The sequence below is a fragment of the Photinus pyralis genome, unplaced genomic scaffold (genome assembly GCF_008802855.1).
Source record: "Photinus pyralis isolate 1611_PpyrPB1 unplaced genomic scaffold, Ppyr1.3 Ppyr1.4_LG4, whole genome shotgun sequence".
Classification (NCBI taxonomy): domain Eukaryota; kingdom Metazoa; phylum Arthropoda; class Insecta; order Coleoptera; family Lampyridae; genus Photinus; species Photinus pyralis.
This window is the reverse complement of record NW_022170511.1, coordinates 17,362,512-17,385,141: the sequence shown is the minus strand read 5'-3', so window position 1 is coordinate 17,385,141 and position 22,630 is coordinate 17,362,512. Positions and strand designations below refer to the sequence as shown.

Genomic DNA, 22,630 nt, shown 5'->3' with positions numbered 1-22,630 from the left:
ATTGTTTATTGTTTCTAAAGCGATCGATTTCGGGTTTAACCACCCATCATCAGGCTATGCTAAAAGTATAGCCTGATGATGGGTGGTTAAACCCGAAATCGATCGCTTTAGAAACAATAAACAATTGAGGTTCCTTTTTTATATATATATTAAAGCAAATGTAGAAACTCATCAATCAATGCGCCAAAACAAATCCTTAATATAAGATCGCAAGTATAAATAAAAATGCACTGTCATCCACGTACGGCGTAGGTAAGGTAAGGACAAAACAAGGACACATAATTCTTGTCAACTGTGTTCACCAATAACAGAAACAATCCAGTGCACAACATTAAGAACAACTTCAAACATCGGCATGATAGTAAATCAAATTATAATAGTTCTTAAACATGATCTCATAATAGATCACACATCATAGTACAAATACACTCTCGTTCTGACGTTTCACTTGCCTTTTGTGAGTACCCTTTGTTGTCAAGGTATTTGCTTCGACTTCACCAATAGATATGTCTCGTCCAGTTGATTCATTTTATCTTTGAAGGTACCTTCCTCCGACAAACTGTTTTCGAGATATTCGCTCTCAAAGTTTTCACCAATGGATATATTTTTTCCAGGCGTCCCAATCGCCCTCTTCCGACAATCCGTTCTGAAGATATAAGGGAATATACCCGATCACGATAAGAGGTCGTTTCGTTGAGACCTTTGAATTTAATCCCCCCCCCCCCTTCCTTCAGGCTCCGTCACTGATCTCGAAAAGTCCCGCGTGAAAGTTATAGTTTGTACAAACCAATTGATTTCGATCAGATCTTTCATTATAATACCATGAATGGTAGAACGTGTACTCCCCCCCCCCCTTTCAAAAGTTTTATTTGGCACCACTAATATGCAAAATCTGAGATCAATTGGTTGTCGTATGTGACGACAGTTATGCAAGTTTTACTTTGAAAAACAGCATCTCAGGAAGTAATTCATGATGAAACTGAAAATTGTTGCAAAATTTTATCATACTGCTAAAAAACTCTTTGTTCAGCTCCAGAAGGTCGTTAAATTCCTTATGTACCCATTTATTTCTTAAATGGTTCCTCGATATTTTTTGAATGATTTGGGCCACACGTCGATGTTTCGTACATTTCAAGTAGCGTTTAACAGATTGAATTCACTGATTCTATTAAAATGGGCCAGTTGTCCAATTTTGAGAAGGGAAAGTTAATAGGGAGAATTCACATTTTTAAGTTTTGCTACAAATGGGTTCTACTCATTTCATTAATACATATAGCACCTATAAAAAAATCGAAAAAAAATTATTAACTAATTTAAGAGGAAGTTTCTAATTGCTAACCGCGAGAGGCTAGAAAACGTACCCTGGAGCGAGACTACTCACTTTGACGTCAGTAGCGCGCTATTCTCTGAGCGCGCTATGTAAAGTTGCTTATAATAAATGAATGGAAGTCGTTTAAAATTAAAATATTGCCATTCAATAAGTGGAAGTAAATGAATAAACAATGGTGCAAGAGATACATGATCGCACCGGTAACGAAAAGATGAAACTTCAATTCTTTTCGCGTTAGTTACAGGACGTTACGGTTTAATATTACTCCCCTATTTTATATTTTAAGTAATAATACCGATACTATGTAGATAAATGTTAACTATATGCTGTGGAATAAATTTATATACTTACATATCGTTTGTTAATTGAAAAATTAGTATGTTTAATTAGTCTGATTACTTAACTTACGAAAATCTTGCATTACGCTTTACGAACTATTTTTAGAAAGGTCATGTGCCTAAACCTAATCTTGTTACTTTTAAATTATAGGCACAACGAAGTGCGATCCCATACTTAATTACTTTAAATTTATGCAGTTTTGGTCACGTATATACGCAAGAGTCGGTGTTGAGCCAGTACGACGTACATCGCCAATGAATATTGCCTGCAATAAACCTTAGGTGACTTAAAAATTGCCCATGACAAAATACAACAGCAACGGCACCCGATAAAATATTTGTAACGCGGTTTCAAAAGATAGGGTAGGTACCCACAAAAAAAAAGAAAAACCGGTGTTCAGCTGCATGTTAACTGCGCTATGTATCAGAGGTATAAAAAAACTGTGTACTCTATTGCAGTGAAGATCATGTTAGTGTAAGTTGTTAGATGACTGAGCACTGAGTAGTAATCGCACACTATTGGTACATCAATGTGTGCTAAGTTATGCGCGTTGCCTCTCTGTAATCCCGGTTTCATGTTTCTATAACATCAGAATTTGTGAGAAACATCACTGGGTGCTCACAAAACATATAAACAAAACAGCTATTCCGGATATTAACGTTCCAGGCGCTTTACATCTTATTAGATCATTTGGAGGTGGGGCTTGAAGCGCGCTTGTGACGTCACCCAATTAGAAAACGTTTCTGGACCGCGTCACGAAATTCAAACTTCTTTCCCAAATTTTGAGAAAACGCTGGCTTGTTTTGAAAAAATTCTTTCATTTCCATGCTCAGTGATCATTAGTGCACCATATTATATGAAAATTTATAGCACTTGCATTTTTTGCATTCTCCCTATTCCTTTCACCCATTTTTTAACGTATTTCTGCACTGCAGATCTTTACGATTTTTGTACCTATTGCCTACAAACCAAAATTTTCGATCAGAAACATCCAAGAATGTAGATAAAACTGTTGGATGATGTGTGGATAGTGAAAGGTATGATAAAACGCAGATTCACTTTTAGATTGACATAAATTAGTTAAAGAAAAGAACTGTACAAATTATCATGCAGCAACACATTCTCCAAACTTGGCGATAATAACTTTATTAACTTGTGAGGTAAAATGTGGTTTTTGATACTAAGGATTTCGAATATATCCTTAAAACAAAGTGAAGGGCAGACGCGAGCACAATCGTTATGATCCCAAGATGATAAACGCAAGCGGTCTTGTTAAATGTTATCATAATATCAGTAAATAAACGCAAGCAAACGTGCAAGGGTCCAGCTTTTACTAACGACACTAACTGTAGAAAGGCAGAGCTTTAGAGTAACATTTTTATATAAGAAAAATCTGAATATTATTCTTATCATAACCCTGATCATAACTGATAGGGAGTGAAACGCATTCCAAAACCATAAAACGGGACCTTCTAAAGTATTTCAAGTGGAATAGTATATAAAAGTTACCATTATTGTAAAAATATTAAAATTCGGAAATAAAATGGTAAACTCATTTGTTCCTATCTTTTGAATTAAAGGAAGGGAGTGTTGGAAGTTCGTATTACTTATAAAGGGAAAGTGTAAATCTTCTCAAGATGTATGCAACCTGGTCGAGTCACTATAGTAACGGAGATATGACGCTTTTTAGAAAGAGTGTCGATAGTCGCAAAGAGAAATCTGGAGGTTTTGACAAAACACATGTATGTATTGGTGGAGTTAAAACGTTATATCTTCAAAATGGAGTGGCGAGAATCGGTACTCATGAATAGAGAGTGGTAGGTCTCACTGAGACTCAATCAACGGTGCCGCACTTGACTTGTATCACTAGTAACGGTTTAAATGTTGGAGTAAGGAGTGTTAAAACAGGATACTCACAACATGAAGGTTATTACCCAGGATGCATCTGTCGTACTAGTTAGACATAATATGGAACATTAGCCTCCTTAGACCACTACGCTTACTGTTCAAGTCAAATAAAATTAACAATTTGAGGACGTTTTGTAGTATAGGCTTTAGAATATTGTGCAAAATATAATAAATAATAAATAAATAAAACAATATATAATTTTAGTAGTTCTGATGGGTATTCTTAGTGTAAATTCTTAAATGTGACAAACCATTACTAAATCGACTTTGAGAACCCATGGATATGGAACACCCTATATATAAAGAGAATTATATCAGAAATAAGGTTACTTTCGATTCTAACTTTACGCTTTTATTTTTTAACTTCCTACACGAGAGCAGTATAATTGATTAAACCACATTTCATATTGCCAAGAAGGATGGAAACTTTTAACAAATCGTGCTTAAGAGCTCAGGTATGCGTTAATATATGCGTGTACAACTACGCAAAGCATGTAAAATTGGAAATGCGAATGACGTTTATGAATACGAATCAGAAACGCTTTAAATTAAATTTTAATAAGCGCGTTTGTAAATCACGGCCCCTGGAAGAGTGCTTTTCTGCTTCAAGGGATAGGTATGTGAGGTAAAAAATTGTAATTGAATGGTACATTTCCATTGGTTTTAGGACATTTCGCCCCCCACAACTCGCCCCCGGACAGTTCGCCCCCCGCAATTAGCCGCCGGACAGTTCGCCCCCTGAGACAGTTCGCCCCCTGGGACACTTCGCCCCCCAATGGTTAATGTTTGGCATATTTGTAGTCTCTATTAGTATATTATATTTTACTTACAGTATTCTATAGGTATGATGAATTATGATATTAGCTTATCGAATAATAAACACACGTGATCATTACTTTATAAAAGATTTATTTCAAACAGTTACCAGCTAACACGAAAATTTAAAAAAAGTTACAAACTAAAATGCAAAATTATTGGAAATTCCTCTTAAATAATCTATAATGTTTCTATTATCGTAGTCATTAACTATTACATGGATACGAGCCGAAATAGTAGCGTAGCGTTTATTTGGTCGCGGTGGTGGTGCTCCAGTTATAAATTGATTAATTTGGTAAGCATGAATTGTTTGCTGCTTTTTCAGAGATTCAATGAACTTAAAAACATTTGGTGAAGTATCACACACACTTTGGAAACCTCGATGCCAACCTTCAATGTTGTTATTGGTTCGATGGCGGCCATCCAAAGTACGTTGGTACATGTTCCACATCTCAATAGAAAAAATGGGTGGACGTCTCTGTCTGCGAGCACGGCGGCCGATGTAGATATCCTCAAAATAATCCACAATCGGTTGGGCCTCTGGTGGAAAATTTTCATACTCCACTAACTCATCAAATGCCTCCAAAACTCGATGTGGAGGCACAAAAGCAATGGCTGGGATCATCCGCACCCATTGAGCAAAATCATGATTTCCTTGGTATAACATCTGCGAAAAGAGAAAAATAAGTAAGAAAAATATAGAAAGAAAATTAGTAAATTACCTGTAATCCCTCCGACTGTACTCTTCGCCATACATTTTGGCATAAATGGAAAAAACACCCGGATACCGCAATGCCTTCAAATTCTTCGGAAAATGCTCCCATTGCCGCTGCTTCAAAGTCAAGCAGTACCCTAGTTGGCAACAGCCCAGGTATCAAATTTTTTAATTGTTGGAGTAACTTCTGATAAGTTTCCTTGGTTTTGTTTGGTAGCAGGGCGTAAATGGCAGGTGTCACGGTTCCATATTGCTCAACATGGATAGTATATAATTGAAAAAATAAATTTGGAGCTACAGAAAATGTTCCATCTCCATACCAGCTATCACTTCTGTTTAGCATATTTAAATTATCATCTGTGGCAAAAATTAATATCCTATCAGGTAGCAGAGTGTCTTGGGAATCGTACTTTAGGAACTGTTGCTCCAAGCCATCTACTTCAATTACACGATATTGTAGGGGAATATTCAAGTGTTCCAGATCTGTTGGTAACTCCGGGAGACCTTGCTGATTGCGTTGTCGGCGAATTGTACGTTTGATGGCGTCCTGTCTCGGCAATTTCGCCATAATATTCCTATGCACATTCTGCAGATTCGTTGCCAATATTTGCTGAGGAGTTTCTTCTGTATCACGCGCTCGCTCTTTCACACGACTCAGAATATTTAACACTGGACCCCTTGTTGCTTCTGCAGCATGGTTGTGAGGTGTTACTATACGGACAACTTCTACTCTGTTAGCTAAAATGTATTACTTATGAGAATATGTATATTAAGGATAAACATAGAACTTACCTATTGTCCAGATGCGACCTTTACATAGACCTCTTTTTTCACAAACCCATATAGAGTTTTCTTTATTTGCACTTTTCTTCGAAAACACATACACAAAATTATTGTCATCAATAAATTTCCTACCATCTCTACTTGATGTAACAAACGACATGATCGGTGTAACTTCAAACGATTCAAGTGTTAAACTAACCGATAAATTGGCCCTGATGGAGTATCTTATAGTTAATGCCTGAATCATTTCGCGCCCTGATCATTAAGATGTCATTATCAACCCATTAAACCTATGCCATTCTTCAGCATGTGGACCTATAAATTCCCAATGATATTGGAAATTAATGGGGTCTTAAGCACCGTCAGTTGATTAAGATGCTATTATCATAATTGCACATAAAATATCGCAATTACTTTGCAATTGGCATTATGTAGGTAATCTATTATTTAATTCGCTAAGCTTAATTACTTTGGTCAATGTCAATATCGAAATTAATCTAGAAGTCTAAACAAATATGTCAAAATTTAAATCAACTTTTAGGTGCGAAATGTCGCAGAGGAGCGAAAAGTCCGGGGGCGAAATGTCCGGGGGCGAAATGTCCGGGGGCGAGTTGTGGGGGGCGAAATGTCCTCATCCCATTTCCATTTACTTGACATCTGCAGGCATCTTTCTGCTGTCTTGAACAAATTTTGTAATAAAAAATTTGATGTACATACGTTGGAATAAAAAATGTTCTACGTGCTCGAGTATTTTTTCACATTTTGCAAAATTTTGACAATATATGATAGGCATATTTTATGTTTTACTTATAATATACGTGCCAGAAACAAAAGATTCAGAAAAATGAATTCGCCGAGGGATGGGCAAAATAATTTCGTGATTGGAAAGAGGCTAGGAAACAATACGTGAAGAAAAGAGAAAGAGTAGAGCTGTGACGTCAGCTACCCGCTGGTGAGACTAAGTTGCACCACGCAGGCACAGAAGTCTAAAGATCATAGAATGTTTTTGCTAATTTACAAATGCCATTCGGCACTTTTGCTTTAGTGGAGGGATTCTGGATTACGATAGGAGGGCGCACAGGGTCTATGCGTATCCGGGCTCTTTGTACTACCGCCTTGACTGGTCAGGCGCCTCAACGTCAGTTAAGCCATTCCACACGTGTGATGAACCTTAGAATGCCGGAAAGAGAGGCGGTGATAACCGTAGCCATGTCCGGTTAGGGGAACCCTAACATGGATCGCCTTAGTTGGAATAGAGCGGGACATTGACAAAGTATGTGGTGTGCCATCTAATCGTCTGTGTAACATCCTCTACAAGATGGTGATTCTACCAACCCATGCGGTGCATGTGTTTGTTTAGTTTGAAGTGCCCAGAAAGTTTGCCCACGATTAATCTCAGGTTCTTTCTTGATAGCCCTGTGCAAAAACGCATTATGCTGCGAGATGGTCCCTTGAAGGCTTCTCTCGCATGGCGGCAGTCTAACATCGTGTTCCACTTAGCCCTGTGTTGGGTTTGGGTGTCTTGAGTTACTAAGTTGTTTACAGTTGCAACTGTAAGTGGAAGAGCCGGTTCTGGACCATAAAACATCTGTTTTGAGGCCAGTCGTGATAACTGACTGGCTTTCTTATTACCTGCCGTTTAAGCATATGAGCTCAGTGGTGTTGCTGCTTGCTACTTGATCCACAGGTAATTTTACAGTAACCAAGTGCCTGCAGAGCAGCCCTGCTGTCACTGGAGAGTTGTTCTTTATGTTATGCTTAAGAACTTCCTTGCACTGAGCGTTAGTCCCACCAACTCTGATTGGAATACAGTATGAAGTTTGCTTAGTGGTTGGGTGATATGGAAGTTCAGTTCTGTGGGGTAAATACTAGTCCCTGTTCCTTCCATTGTTTTAGATCCATCCGTGAAGATGAATGAATATGTCTTGTTGGGATGCCACATCCTCATCCAGAAAAATGTAAGTGTTTCCCTAATATGAATTGAATAGTGAGTGGGTCCGATCGCCCTTCTAGGATAGGCAATCGCTGAATTGCCTCGCCCAGAATTCGAGAGTAGCCCTCTTCAGTACCTCATTTATCAAGACCCTCTTATTTTCCTGACGCAAGGTTGCCAGCGTAGCCTGCTCTGTCACGTGGAGGCAGATCCAGAGAGGCCTCCATGACGGCTGTGGGAGTTGTTCGCATCGCGCCCGTGCAAGCAAGGCACGCAAGTCTTTGCACATGATTAAGAAGTGCCACGGTTGTGGAGAGTCTGGTTCTAGACCACCAGACAATTATTGCTCCATAGCAGAGCATAGGTTTGCCACCATGAGACAGCTTTCGGGGATGGTCTCCCAATTGCGCAGCGACCTTTCCAGAAAGCCCTATTTGCTATTCCGGTTTTGAGTTGGATATGTTTGGTCCAATTCAGTTTTTTTGTCAAGTATGATTCCTAAATATTTCACAGACTTTGAATATTGGAGGTGCACTTGGAATAGCAGGGGAGTTCGAAGACCCTCTAGCTCTAAGGGGTGATTGCATCAGTCTGCATAGAGTATCCTCAAATTTTCCGTGTAGTAGCCACTGTTTCATGGCCGGATTTACACCTTTAGGAGCCCCCACGAGAAAGGGATGGGGCCCCTATCTCTACACGGATCAGTTTACAAAATGTTTACTAAACGTAGTAAACTTCAAGAGTAGGTAACATATACCAAACCATTTTACAACATTCTCTACGCTTTTCACTGGGGCCACTTGGGTTGGGGGGCCACAAGCAGAGTTGGACTGGGTCACTGGGTCACCGGGTCAACTGGGTCACCTGGGTCACTAAATTAAACTGGGTCACTGGGTCGTTGGGTCACGTCATACTCTTTTCAGTTAGACCCAGTGACCCAGTTTGACCCAGTGACCCAACTTGACCCAGTGACCCAGTTTGACCCAGCGACCCAATTTCACCCGGGGACCCAATTCGACCCAGTCACCTAGTTTGATCGAATAACGCAGTTAAGTCAGTACCCTCGGTTCAAGTGTACAGATTATGAAATAAATGAAATGCTGGTTTGTTGAAAATAATACTCGATTGCTTGACAACTGCCATTTCTGTGATGTTTGCTTTAATACTGCCGTCAAAAACTTTCCATGTCCCGAATTGTATTAGAGTAATGTTATTTCTAAACAGTTCCCTCCTTCATTTCTTTGCTTCAGGGCTTACCAGTTTGGTTACAGGTATTCATTCTCATTTAATTTTTTTCTACTAGTTAGCTTAATCCAAATAAATCGTTTCTCTAAATACTTTCATTGACTAAATGACTACAAACTATAAACAAATGCATTTGATTTTTTTGAGGTATTAGTTCTCTTGAATGAAATTGGGCTACGTGCTTGTTGGCGAATATTATTGAGGAAGTTTTTTTTTAAATTAAAAGTTACTTGAAATTGTTTTGGATGATACCTAACAATAATTTAATTACTGGGGCACCGGGTCAAGATGGGTCACTGAGTAAAGCTGGGTCAAGATGGGTCACCGGGTCAAACTGGGTCACCGGGTCAAGCTGGGTCACCGGGTCAAACTGGGTCACCGGGTTAACTGGGTCACCGGGTCACTGGGTCACCGGGTCAGTAAACTAACTGGGTCACCGGGTCACTGGGTCACTCTATGGTTGACCCAGTCCAACTCTGGCCACAAGCTGTTGCTCTGGTTCCCCTGGTACGTAAATCCGGCCCTTCCACTGTCATTGAGGCGACTGAGGAGACTGTTTACAGTTGAGTTCCACAGAAGTTGTGATAGCACCCCACCCCGAGGCCATCCTTTCACTACTGTGCACCTTATTATTCAGCAGCGGCGCAATACAGCCTCGCACAACTTTTGTTACGCCGGCACCGTGGTGGCGTAAACCATTTCTATTGTTTCGCAGGTTGTCCTGTCAAAATCCCCTTCTGTATCTATGAAAACTCCCAGAGTGGACTGTTCATAGCCCAGCGATCTCTCAACCCGCCCTACAACGCGGTGCAGTGGGCTGACTTTGTAGGTCTTGGGGAGTATGCGTGTTGGTTAGTTAGGGTGCAGAGGAAACCCTGTTAGCGCCGTATCCCTTATGTATCTATCGCACAGTTTTTCAAATGTGTCTTAATAAGAAAACACATCAAACTAATTCGGCTGATACTTTAGGGGTAGTGTAATCATATTTACGAGGTTTGGGGATAAAGACAATTTCTATCTCCCTCCATCCCATCCCTTATATATTCTCACTAGGTAGATGACATCCAGTCCCTATTGCTGGAGGGCTGGTAGTAAACCGTCCAATCCTAGTGATTTGTATGCTGAGAAAGATTTCACCGTCCAGGTCAACCTCGCCACATTGACCATCTGACTGGAAACCCCCCATTCATTCTCCGTAGGAATGAAGGAGGTTACCTTCTTGCCGTGTGTCAAAGAAAACGGTTTCTTTTGTGCCCCCAAGGGCAGAAACCCTCGATTTGACAAGTTGCTGACGTTGGAGTAACCACTGAACACAGGTTGCCTTGGCAGCCTGGGCGTAGCTTATTGCAGTTGCCTCTGTGGCAGCTGCTGGTGTGTTGTGGTGGTTGTACTGACGCATTCACCACCTAAGTTTCAGCGGGGTTACCAAACGTCACCTTTAAAGTGGAAAACCCATAACTTAGCTTTCCCCCTGGCGATTAGGTTAGTTTGGTCCTTCTCCTCAATGCCGAAAACCATCAGCCTCTCTTGAGGTTGATCCTTTGCGGTTGTGTGGAAGAGACACCACCTGCCTACTTTTGCTCAGGAATTCTGCATCTTCATGTGGGAGGTTGCCACCTCTTTCAACCACTCAAGGGAATGGTTGTTCTCGCACGAGATTCTTAGGATCTCGGCCTAATAGCTTCAACCCCTAAACGTGGGTACTAGTGTAGCGCCTTTTAGGGTGAACAGATGTTGGTAAAGAACTTTGACCAAGTGATTTCGTACCATATCCGCCTGGTTAGCCGTTATCCTACGGTATCTATATATAATTGCTACTTTGAGTTGCCTTTCAACAGCTTGCTTGTAGCTACTGCGCGTTGCTCCAGCCTTACTGAAATCCGCCTTTGGTTGGGGCTTTGGTCTGCCCTTCTACGTCGGCGGTTGGGTCGACCTCTGCCTCATTTTCTCTCCGCCTACTCGTTCGCCCGCCTGACCGGAGTTAGCTCTAGGAGCCTGCCTCTGGGTCAAGGTTGAGTTACGAAAGGGGATGGTTTGGAGGTGATTGTTGGCGCAGTTAGATCTATTTGGGCCCGTCTTGCCTTCTTTTTCCTCTTCTGTTCAGCGCTGGAGATGAGTTTTCACGCTTGGGTGTGTTTATTTACTATCCCTCCCTTGTTCTGGGTCCTCAACAGGCTTGCGCTCAATTACAGAGTGACCGCATAATGCTTTTTAGAGGTGCCTCTGCAGAAGGTCTTAAGTTGTTCTATGCTAGTCCGGTATTTACCTTATGAACTAAGAAAACTGCAGGAAAACCTAATTCTGAGTAGTCGGCAGAATGCTCGAGACTGATCTAAGGAAATTCCCATCTCTGTCACAGATGAAAAAATCTTACCTCGATCCAGGTTCGAACACCCAACCTCTGGTTATGTAGCCCAACGCTTTACCATTGAACTACAAAGTCGGCTCGGTTGCAAAATTTGAGGAGTATCCTGGGATGGTCCCCCTAGTTTATTGGGTTTGTTTGTGTCATCCATGTCAGACGCATGAAATTTCGTCCTCCCGCCATCCCACTCACCACCCAATAAAGGGCTGTTTATCCAGCGTCAGAGCCATATAGGCTTGGTTTCCGCTTCCGTCTTCTTCCAAATGTTCACCCAGTTGGCTCGACAACACAGACGATTGATCATGGTGGTGGAGCCATAACCTCCCATTTCGGCCAAAGCAGCGTGTTGTCGCAACTTCCGGTAACTCGACTACGAGGATCCGTCTATCCCTAGGTCTATGCACTATTAGGGGTCGTCTCGTACGGGACAAACACGAGGGTATGGTATTTAGTTTGGATTCTCACCTGAAGGCCGTCATACAGCGGATTGAGCTTGACGTTACGTACTCCCTTGGTTACTGAACAACTCAATCCTTTAGCGGAGTAGCACTTATGCTCATTGCTCAGCTATATTATTTACAATGGTGTTATAAATCCTTGACCCTAGTTCAAATGTGTAGAATTTTGTTAAATAGTTTGTAGTCTGTAGGCCTATCAGTCTGTCGGTCGGTCGGTCTGTGGATCGGTCAGTCTGTACTCTCATTTCCGGCTAAACGGCCGAACCAATTGGAACCAAATTTTTTATCGGTGATTATGGTTCATATTGATATACCTTTTAATTTTCCTTTATTGGTGCAGTGTAAATGTGCCTTATGTGTTTAGGACGTGCTTTATCAAGAGAAAGTTATCGAATGTCCTTACTGATCTCGCACCTCGCTTCTTTATTCTATGATACATTCTGACAATTGGTACGCACAAAAAAGGTTCAAGTATCTTTTATAATAAACGACTAAATGCATATACCATTTTTTCGCTCTTTGTATAAATACCCTGCACAAATAGATAAAAATATACCTACTATATTCATTCGCATAAATAAACACGTCCACACTTGGGAATATACTTTTTTTAACAACGCGTAGTCTGCAAATAAAACCTAGGTTTCTAGCATCTAGAATCAAAGCCTGTAGTAATAGTCAACGGTTTCAAGTTACGATGTCGATTTAAATGAAATAAAATTACGTTCGCGAATGACCAAGGCTGCTCTGTGGATTGCTGCCTAAAAATATAAAAATTATAGACTATTAAAACAAAGATAGTGTTCAACGTTCTGTGGACTAATTTCGACTTTTTATACCATAATATCTACATGAAATTTACAAATTTTATGACCGAATAATGCGCGATAAAAGCTCTCAGACGTTGTTCATTTCCAACTGAAAGCTGGAGAACTATTCCAAAACTCGTAAAATTTATGGATCTGCAAGACCAAATGCTGACAATTCGTTCCTACTCCTGCACTTCACATGCTACCTACTTTACCACCTATCGATTTCTTAAGTTCAGATGAAGTATCCAATCAAAGTGATACCCAAATTAATTAGTCGTCTATAAAAATGTCTTCTTTTCTAACCTACTTACTCACACATTCACGGTGCGCTATACCTGATCGATTTCCCCCACAATTTCCATAAAATGTACCTACTGCTTATACTTTGGCCGCTAAAATCTTTTATCATTTCGTTGGATTACAAAAAAAATGTTTCACTTAACCTCACGTTTTTTAAGGCGGTTTTAAATTAAAGCTCTGCTTTCCTTTTTATCAGAATTTCCATCAGAATATTGCTGTTTACTTTTGCATAGAGTTTAATATAAACAAGTATATAGAGGATTTTTAATTAAAAGTATGCGAAGGAAAGATACACAGCCGTATTAGGTACCCTTAACGTAGGTATCTCTTTATTAATTTTTTATTGTGAGGGTGTTTCATCTCTTCCACGCAACCCCAATAATTAATACAATGGCTAATTACTTCAATATACTTTAACAGATTATTTTGAGTTGCCGCTATTCCAATTTGGATCACGCAATACATGCACATATTATGCTGTATGATGATACGATAGCTTTTATCGGGTGTTTCAAGATTGAGGCCGTAGTTTTGAACGTGATTATCTGAAGAAATATTCTTTTTCTCCAACCACCTGAATAAGACGCTATTTTGTTACACTTGTTGGTACAAAAATGGGCAATTTCGGGAGTCGTCGGTATTACCATGGTAACTGTCCAAAAAGTAGGTACTTTTCGGTCCCCTAGTCCCCCACATAATAACTCTTGCGCCATTATCGTTTTTTAAAAATCCTAAAAAACATTTGGGAGGGGTCAAGTGAACGTACCCCCCCCCCCCAGTGCGTATTTTGTCGCTTGTAACTAGGTCACGGTACATTTGGTTATGCGCTCAACTGCGCCACTTGAAAGCTAGCGCCATTACGGTTAAGCCGTCACAAATTTTCAAAAAGTGGGGGGGGGCATAAATATATTTGGGAGGGGCCAAGTGAACGGAACTCCCCATAATCTAGCCTATATTTTATATTCAAAGCCATAACCCATTTTGCTACCGGTATTTGTGCCACTAGAAACATCTGGTTATGCGTTCAATTGCGCCATTACGGTTAAGCCATACACATTTTTATAAAAAGTGGAGAGGGTCTAACTTAGCGTTTTCAAAAGTTACGTTTTTTAACATGTTTTTTCTACTACATCGTACCTTTCATCATGCGCTAAAATGGGCCGTAAACATAAATCTTTGCGCTATTATAGTTTTTGGGAAACCTTTTTAGGATCTATAGAACTATATGTATATGGGTATGCGGTGAAGTTATGTTCTAATTGTGCAATTTTAACTCGGGTTGCAATAATTGCCAATAACTCATAGGTATTAACTTACTTGGTTTGGAGTTAATGCATTATGCATTGTTCATGTGTTAACGATCCTCGAGGTAGTTTATAATTTTGTACTGCTGTTTGTCTGTCCGTCTGCCTGTGCACGATAACTTTGTTTAGAAACTTCCGGTCGCTTTGAAAATGGGTACACATGTTCTTAAGGATATAAGAAAGGTCGCTATTGTTTTTCAGTTACGTAGACTAACGGGCCAAAAAAACGTTAAGTTGGCCCCCCCACTTTTTGAAAATTTGCCACGGCTTAACCGAAATGGCGCTAGCTTTAATTCAAGTGGCGCAATTGAGCGCATAACCAAATGCCGTTGTATCAAACAACCGTGTCCAAAATGGCAACATAAAGAAATTCAATTTTTCAACCCTTACGAGAGCACAGCTTATGTGAAAGCAGAGTTGGACTGGGTCAAGCATAGAGTGACCCAGTGACCCGGTGACCCAGTTAGTTTACTGACCCAGTGACCCGGTGACTCAGTGACCCGGTGACCCAGTTGACCCGGTGACCCAGCTTGACCCGTGTGACCCAGCTTGACCCAGTTTGACCCTGTCACCCAGGTTGACCCGGTGACCCAGTTGACCCGTGACCCAGCTTGACCCGGTGACCCAGCTTGACCCAGTGACCCATCTTGGACCCAGCTTTACTCAGTGACCCGTCTTGACCCGGTGCCCAGTAATTAAATTATTGTTAGGTATCATCCAAAACAAATTTCAAGTAACTTTTAATTTAAAAAAAAACTTCCTCAATAATATTCGGCAACAAGCACGTAGCCCAATTTCATTCAAGAGAACTAATACCTAAAAAAAATCAAATGCATTTGTTTATAGTTTGTAGTCAAGCAGTCAATGAAAGTATTTAGAAAAAGATTTATTTGGATTAAGCTAACTAGTAGAAAAAAATTAAATGTGAATGAACACCTGTAAGCAAACTGGTAAGCCCTGAAGCAAAGAAATAACATTATTCTAATACAATTCGGGACATGGAAAGCTTTTTACGGCAGTATTAAAGCAAACATCACAAAAATGGCAGTTGTCAAGCAATCGAGTATTATTTTCAACAAACCAGCATTTCATTTATTTCATAATCTGTACACTTGAACCGAGGGCACTGACTTAACTGCGTTATTCGATCAAACTAGGTGACTGGTCGAAATTGGGTCCCCGGGTGAAATTGGGTCGCTGGGTAACCTGGGTCACTGGGTCAAACTGGGTCACTGGTCAAACTGGGTCACTGGGTCAAGTTGGGTCACTGGGGTCAAACTGGTCACTGGGTCAAACTGGGTCACTGGGGTCAAAACTGGGTCACTGGGTCTAAACTGAAAAGAGTATGACGTGACCCAGCGACCCCAGTGACCCAGTTTAATTTAGTGACCCAGGTGACCCAGTTGACCCAGTGACCCAGTGACCCAGTCCAACTCTGTGTGAAAGTGATCGTGGCTATAGTTTATGGTCTACGTAGCCAAAAAACAGCGACAATGGGAGAAGAAAACCAACTACCAAAATCGTGGGAAATGGAAGCTGCAACAGCGGCTAATGGATTCGATGCAGTAGGGGAAATTGAAGAAGTAACAGTGGCTAATGGTGAAGAAGACAGGCAGTGTGAAAGTCAACAACTACACGCAGGCCAAATGGAAGGTCCACAGTCAAGATTCCATTCAAGGAGAATCCTGTAAAGTTTGGGTGCCCAGGATCACTAGCGATGGTCAGGTCGTTACCACTGGAAAGCCAGCTCAACACAAGAACTTATCCAGATCGATACGTAACCATAAGAAAACTACAACAGTTAGCAGAAGATGAAAAAGAAGACTATCCAAAGCCTACCCGAGTCACACTGCAGAACTACTACAGAGACGACATCTGCACAGATAGCTGGGAACATACCACAAGCTCTTACATTAAAACACATCAGTCGGGGGTCAAAATCAAAGCATTACACGTATCAGAAGGCAACACTGTACGCAGTATTACCAAGGCAGATGGGAAAACATCATAGAGGAAAATCCATCAAGTGATACCAAGCGAGGGAACAACGACAGAAGAATTAACAATCATCCTCAAAATATTAAGAATGAAAATAGAGATAATGTTTAACATCAAATTAAACAGAAGGGACGCCGGCCGAAAATTAGAAATTAATGTATGATTAGAAAATATGTACCTATTATTAATTGTAAAGTAGAACACCGATCGGTGTAGCAACGTGCACAGCAATAACTAGGTTAATTACCAATGTGCAAGTGCCAAATTGCATATCTAAATTGCGAAATGTTATAAACTGTTTAGAATTTAAAATAAGGTACTATTGACGTAAAAGTTGAGAGGTTCCACCCTGTATATACAACTTACGACGATACATAAATTTTTGAGAGTTGGCAATCACGCAATTTTTAGGAGGGCAAAGCGATTTGCGCCATCTGGAGAGCACGAACGGGGGTTACGTTTTGGTGAATGGCGGTCGTGAACGCGTCGCTCCACAAATGTTTGTTATTATTTTGTGTTTTTTTTAATGCAGGTTGTAATCTTTGCATTTCTTTATATCGTATTTGTGTTTTGTATGCCACATTTTGTATTTTTTGTGTGTTTGAATCTTTGTTTTTGAAAGTTACTTGGTTTAAGCGCAATGCAGAATTACATAATATGTGGTACCGTTACCTATGCTATTGTTTGTAATTGTTTACGTTTTTGGTGTAATGCTTGCTTAATTTATGTTTATTGATGTTGATTACTTGGTCTTGTCCCTGAAGTAACATTCATATAAGTTTTGATCATTTTATTTTAATTTATGGAAATTACCGATTCGTTTGATGTATGTACTGACTTGTTGTTTGTTACTAACATTTTTCTCCGTGAATGAAGCAGTCACGGGGGTGGAAAACACTGTAGTCAAAATTGAGCTACCACACCTAATTCCGTGATTGTCTTCGACTATAGGCTCAGTTTTCAACATGGAAGCTTGCGGGCAAATAAAGGTTTAAGCAGTCACTTTTTGATGATATGAAATGTCTGATATGTTATTAGGGGCAGGGATGTCTAAGATCGCTTGCACTTTTTAGTTATCCATCCGAAGTTCAGGCCTGTCTACGATTCAGCCTCGGTAATTTGATTACGACCTGCAAAAACTGCATTTAATTTTAGCGGCAGTTAGCCACCTGCCCGTAATCGGTCGAAAGCTGTAGCAAATAGTTTCAGTTGCTTTTCAAGACTGAGAGAAATAATGGGGTTAAGGTCTAGATAGAGCAAGACGCTGAAAACGTATATAAATTATTGTTCCCTCGTCTCCAAGAGCCACATTTATCAGTCGTTGAAAGGTAGCCGGTGCATTGGTTATCCCGAAGGGCATCTTGAAATGGCATACGTCTCTTTACGGTACGGTGAATACGGTGCACTTCCTTGCTGCTTTTCCACATGCGCTTGCCAATAGAATGATTGGATGTCGATTGAATTTTGCACCATCTAAATTTTGTAGCATGGCTGCAGTAGGTGCAATAGGATAGCATATTTTTTGGTCACCTTATTTAAATGCGCCTATTAATTTCTATCTAGGAGTGCCGTTTTCCGGCCACTTTGAGTATATATTGTTTATGACATCCGGTGATCCACATTTAAAACAATGCAAGCGAAGTGGCTGCTGCATTGTTTGCATGTTTTTGGGAAACAATAGCGATTTCCCATAATATGATTAGGGGTTTGTTGTAGGACCATGTAAGGTTGTTTCATAACTCGTGGATGATTTTTATTGGACGTAAATGTGGTGCAATACTAAAGCTTGTAGTTTGTAAAGGTAATAAATTTCTTCGAATAAACGAGTAACTTTGTTAGTTTTATGTGAAATTCTGTTGGGAAGATTCTCTATGAACGAAACATAAAGAATTACCGGTTGCAGAATTACAAAATGTGGGGGGTCACACCGGGTATGAGAAAGGACTTAAAGTATCCAGTTTAATTTATTAAAAATTGCAGGTACATACGCTACAATAAATGGAAATTCGATAATGGAGGATAGCCACTTGAGTATGAACACTTTAAACAGGAGATATTAACTTTTTCTTGGAATTTGGTTGGTATGATCTTGGAAATTAGATCTCCTGCTGTTTCCCCGTTAAAACATTGAGGTAAGGTTCAACTAGAAAGAATTCTCAAAGTCGCTATTGCCGATATAGGACTCAACTTAGACAGGTTTTGTGTTTTAAAGCAAGCGCATGTTTGTTTTTAATTTTTTTTTATTAAAAACAAAAGATAGAAACTGTTGGTTTCAACAGGATGGGGCACCCGCGACATCGCCCTAATTGTGCGAAAATACCTATAGTGCATATTTTCCAGGAAATTTAGATAAATTACTGTTAGTATCACATTTTTCTCGTTGCCGGCGTTTGTTGTGAGTCACCATGTATGTATTTACTCCCTTTTTGATAGTGCATGCCTCTTGTATATCATGCCAAAAACCACATAGAGAATTGAAAATGATCGTCCTCTAGAAGAATCTATCAAATATTCACAATCGAATTTGTGAAGGTTTTAAGGTAGTGGGTTTATTACATTTAAAATTCACATTAAGTATTGTACTGACATTTTGGCAGTAGTAAACGTGTGGAGATAAACCCCTGCAGGTTAAGTTAATTATATTCACGAGACGCAATAAATGTTGATATATCTTCCCACCACGTTAAAGAAAGCGTAACAGACGCAAATCGTTATTGCGAAGGGTAGAAACTCGGGGAAAAAACTACTTAAAATAACGCGGGGATAAATAATAAAGGCGTTTAATTTCGTCGTTTTACGACCTTTAATCCCGAAACATGCGCGTAAAAATTATACGGTTTTTAACAGCGGACATAAAAGCCATGGTGCGGAAAGTTCAGGCCCATTCTAAAGCCTGTATCCCATTTCCACACTATCAGCCATTGTTTTAGATTTAGCGTGTGAAACCTCTAAGAGTTGAGAGGTAGCAGTTCCAGGCAATTTCTCACTTTCAGAATAATTGAGCCCTTAATTTACGTGGCAACAAATCCTATTACTATTCGCATTCGGTATTCTATCCACACTTAATAGAATGTAATTTAGTACATTCGCATTAGTTCTTATACAAAACTCTAAAAACCGAAGAAGTGATCAGGAATGTGGGGCGGTTATAAATAAATTAGCACGCCGCGCCGGTGAAATTAACGTACTTACAATAATTAGAATAATAATTTTAACAAGCACAAATGCACAAATTCAGTTACTTTGTCAATTACGTGCACAAATAGTGACATAAGTATTTACAATCTAAGTTCCTCTGTTAAAATTTGAGGGGCATTTTATATTACTTTTTGGCAACCGGTTTTTTCCTCCTCTTTCAACCCTGCCAAGGTAAAAAAAACCTGTTGCCCAAGCGAAATCTCAACCGGAAGAGATATACTAAAAATGGTTGAACATTATGCTCTTTTTGCCTTTTTGCCAACTTTCAGAACTTGTACAAATGACTATTATTTCACAACTTTCTTTTTTAAAATCTTATATATAAAATTACAACATTCTCCCATCTGAGAAAAAGCTCTGACCCAAAACTTCAACTTCCTTTCATTAAAAATTGTGATAAGTATAAAAAATAGTGTGTTAATTCGGATTTTGTTTCCCCAAAAAGACATGGACAATCTTTTCTACCATTTTTTGGTTTTAAATTAAAATATGACACCGTCCATTCTAAAATGTAACTGCGCGGTGATCCATTGTCGATTAGAACCCTTGCGTTTCTCCGACCAGTATCACCACTTGCATTTAAACGCAAAATTAGAAGGAAAACAGGCGTACTTGTTTGTTTCATGATAGTGGTATCTCGACTTACTTCTCCAGGACACTCTTTGATGTCCATACTTTTGACTTAGGTCTCATACGACATTTCCTGGACTGATGACTAATTTTCAAACATTTGAAACAAACCAAAATGATTATCCTTTCGTCCAGTGTAATTTTTTGCGCTTGTGAACATTGTTAGCTATAATGTGTCCCTACACAAAAAATACATTTAGGAACATCAGTATTTATTAAATCTGGATCAGTCATCTTGAGTTTTGTGCTCCTTCCTGCATATGTCCTTTAGACTCTGCACAGAGAAAATTCATAATTCATAATTTCCATCTTCATCACCTTAATCTGAACTGTTAACATTTATACCCCTAACGCCCGAATTAAACAATTATCTCTGCCACACCCTTAACAGCTATTTTGGGTAACACGATTCGATAAGGAGAAATACAATGCTGCGTACGAGGTAATACCCAATGTTTCAAGAGATCCTAATTGTGTCTCAATTCAATCGTAAAGTTTTAATAATTCCGTTTGCTGTTGCCCTAACGCATTGTTCAAAACTAGTTTTAGTAACTCGCGTACATAAACCTCAGTTTGTAAATCCTCGCGTCCAATTTGAGATGTCATACAGTGTATGATTTATTATAATTTTCCTATAACGACGGAACACTTTCTACGATTTGCCGTGCTGTGCTACCAGGGACAGTTGCCCACAGTAAATAGTGTATCTTGTCACAGCTCTCAATATCTTTATCTTCATGAATTTTACGAAAAATGGCGACCAAAACCCCAACCAATCGCGTTTAAATTTAATTTTTGGCAAGTTAAATTTTCGATTACCGTTGAATGGGTCATTTTCACCTGTATTACTAGTCGACACATTTTTCTACTCGACGAATCTCTTCGTATAGACGTCCTCATAATCTGTTTCAGCGATCAACTGCTTCTTGGTGGTGTCGTCTTTAATCATAAAACCGCACACGTCGCTGTCAAATTAACGTAAATCATCATATTTCAACACGTCCATGAAATCTCGATCTCTCCATACACAATAAGGTCTTCCTTTAACAACAGGTCTCGTTTGATACCTTATAGTGAAATTACACCTAAGTACTTTCCTATTTTTTCTTAATAGATCAGCTATTTTTACGGCTTGTACCAACTCGTACGCAGTCCTGTAACGGTCGCCACAAAATCTTTTGCCAAACTGTAAACACTGCTCGTTAATTCAGTTGGGCGGTTCGAAATATTTACTACGACTCGAAATTAACCGAAAACACGTAAAAAGACCGCTTTATTTTTTACTGACAGATTTTCCAAAATACTTTCTATTTCACTGCCTTCTTTTCTATATGTTATCAATTTTATAATAAAATTACAACAGCTATTCTTCAACGGTTTAGCTAAAGCCGTAGAGAATAGTATTCTGAGTCTGCATATTGCACGAACAGCATACTCATACGTCGTTTTTTCAATTAAAACCATAATAACTTTGTTATTTCAATTTACGGGATAAACATATGTCCCATTTTGAGTTTAATATTTATAATTACAGTTTCCTGTTCGACAACCCGGAAGCTGAAGGGGATCAGTGCTGCCAACACCGTATATACAGTATGATCGAATAATATTGTTCATTTTATTTTAATTAATCATTTTGTAAAATAAACCCAAGTTTCTTACTCAGTGCTGGATTTTATAGTAAACCATGTCACCGACTAGCACCTAACAAGAGCACGGCCGAGGCTTACAAGAAAGTAAAACCAAATTCATTTTTTGGTGTTGATAAATAAATCAGTATTTCATTGATTAGTTTCTTTGTTACTTTCTTGGTATCTTCCCAGTTGTATACCAGGAAAGTTAAGCATCTAAAAAAAACTAGGTGGTGCTCAACCTCATGGTAAGTTACGAAGATATTTATGCTCTACAAACTAACCGCCTTAAACCATCTCATGCCTTTTTACTTTCACATCCCTAAGCTTGCTGGCCGCCTATGCGGCGTGTTTTGAGAAAAAGCAATGCCATCTTAACTCACGTCACACAGTTGCGGATATAAACGCAAAAAGTTTAAATAGCTGATAAAATTCGCTCCGCGTCTCAAGGGCTTCTGTATTTTCATGAACTTTAACGCCGTCCGTAGTACTTTTGAACTTATCTGTTAATATCTGTGATCTAGGGAAAGCTGTGTCCGCATACTGCACGGATTTGGATCAAATTAACCTGGATATCAAAATAAAGTTTACCAATTTCCCGTAACCAATACGAGCGCTGATCTGGGGAACTGTCAAGTAAAGGAATTTCTGTGGATTTTTTGAAATTAATAAATCGTAACATAAATACTGTAGTGAGGGGATTTTAAGTTGCAGTTTTATTTGACGTAGCACGGATGCAAGGTAAATTAAAGACAATAAAACCGACCGCAACGACCTCCGGCTCTCCACTCTTTTGAATTAGATTTTATTGGCTTTGTATGTTATTTTGTATTTCCCCATAAACGGTGAAACCGGTGGTGAGCTT

The 22,630-nt window shown here is 39.5% G+C and overlaps 1 protein-coding gene and 1 long non-coding RNA gene across 2 annotated transcripts; one reads left to right on the top strand and one right to left on the bottom strand.

The window, feature by feature from the left end:
* Nucleotides 1-4,470: 4,470 nt before the first annotated feature.
* Nucleotides 4,471-6,459, bottom strand: LOC116168971. The gene is made up of 3 exons (XM_031485002.1): nt 5,901-6,459; nt 5,116-5,846; nt 4,471-5,060 (listed from the first exon to the last, which is right to left on the bottom strand). Exons 1-3 carry the CDS (start codon nt 6,136-6,138, stop codon nt 4,536-4,538), a joined length of 1,494 nt encoding a protein of 497 aa, XP_031340862.1. The 5' UTR covers nt 6,139-6,459; the 3' UTR covers nt 4,471-4,535.
* An 11,468-nt stretch (nt 6,460-17,927) lies between these two features.
* LOC116168976 lies at nt 17,928-18,360 on the top strand. The gene is made up of 3 exons (XR_004144893.1): nt 17,928-18,107; nt 18,146-18,237; nt 18,287-18,360. It is a non-coding gene; the product is annotated as an uncharacterized LOC116168976 (long non-coding RNA).
* Nucleotides 18,361-22,630: the final 4,270 nt, after the last annotated feature.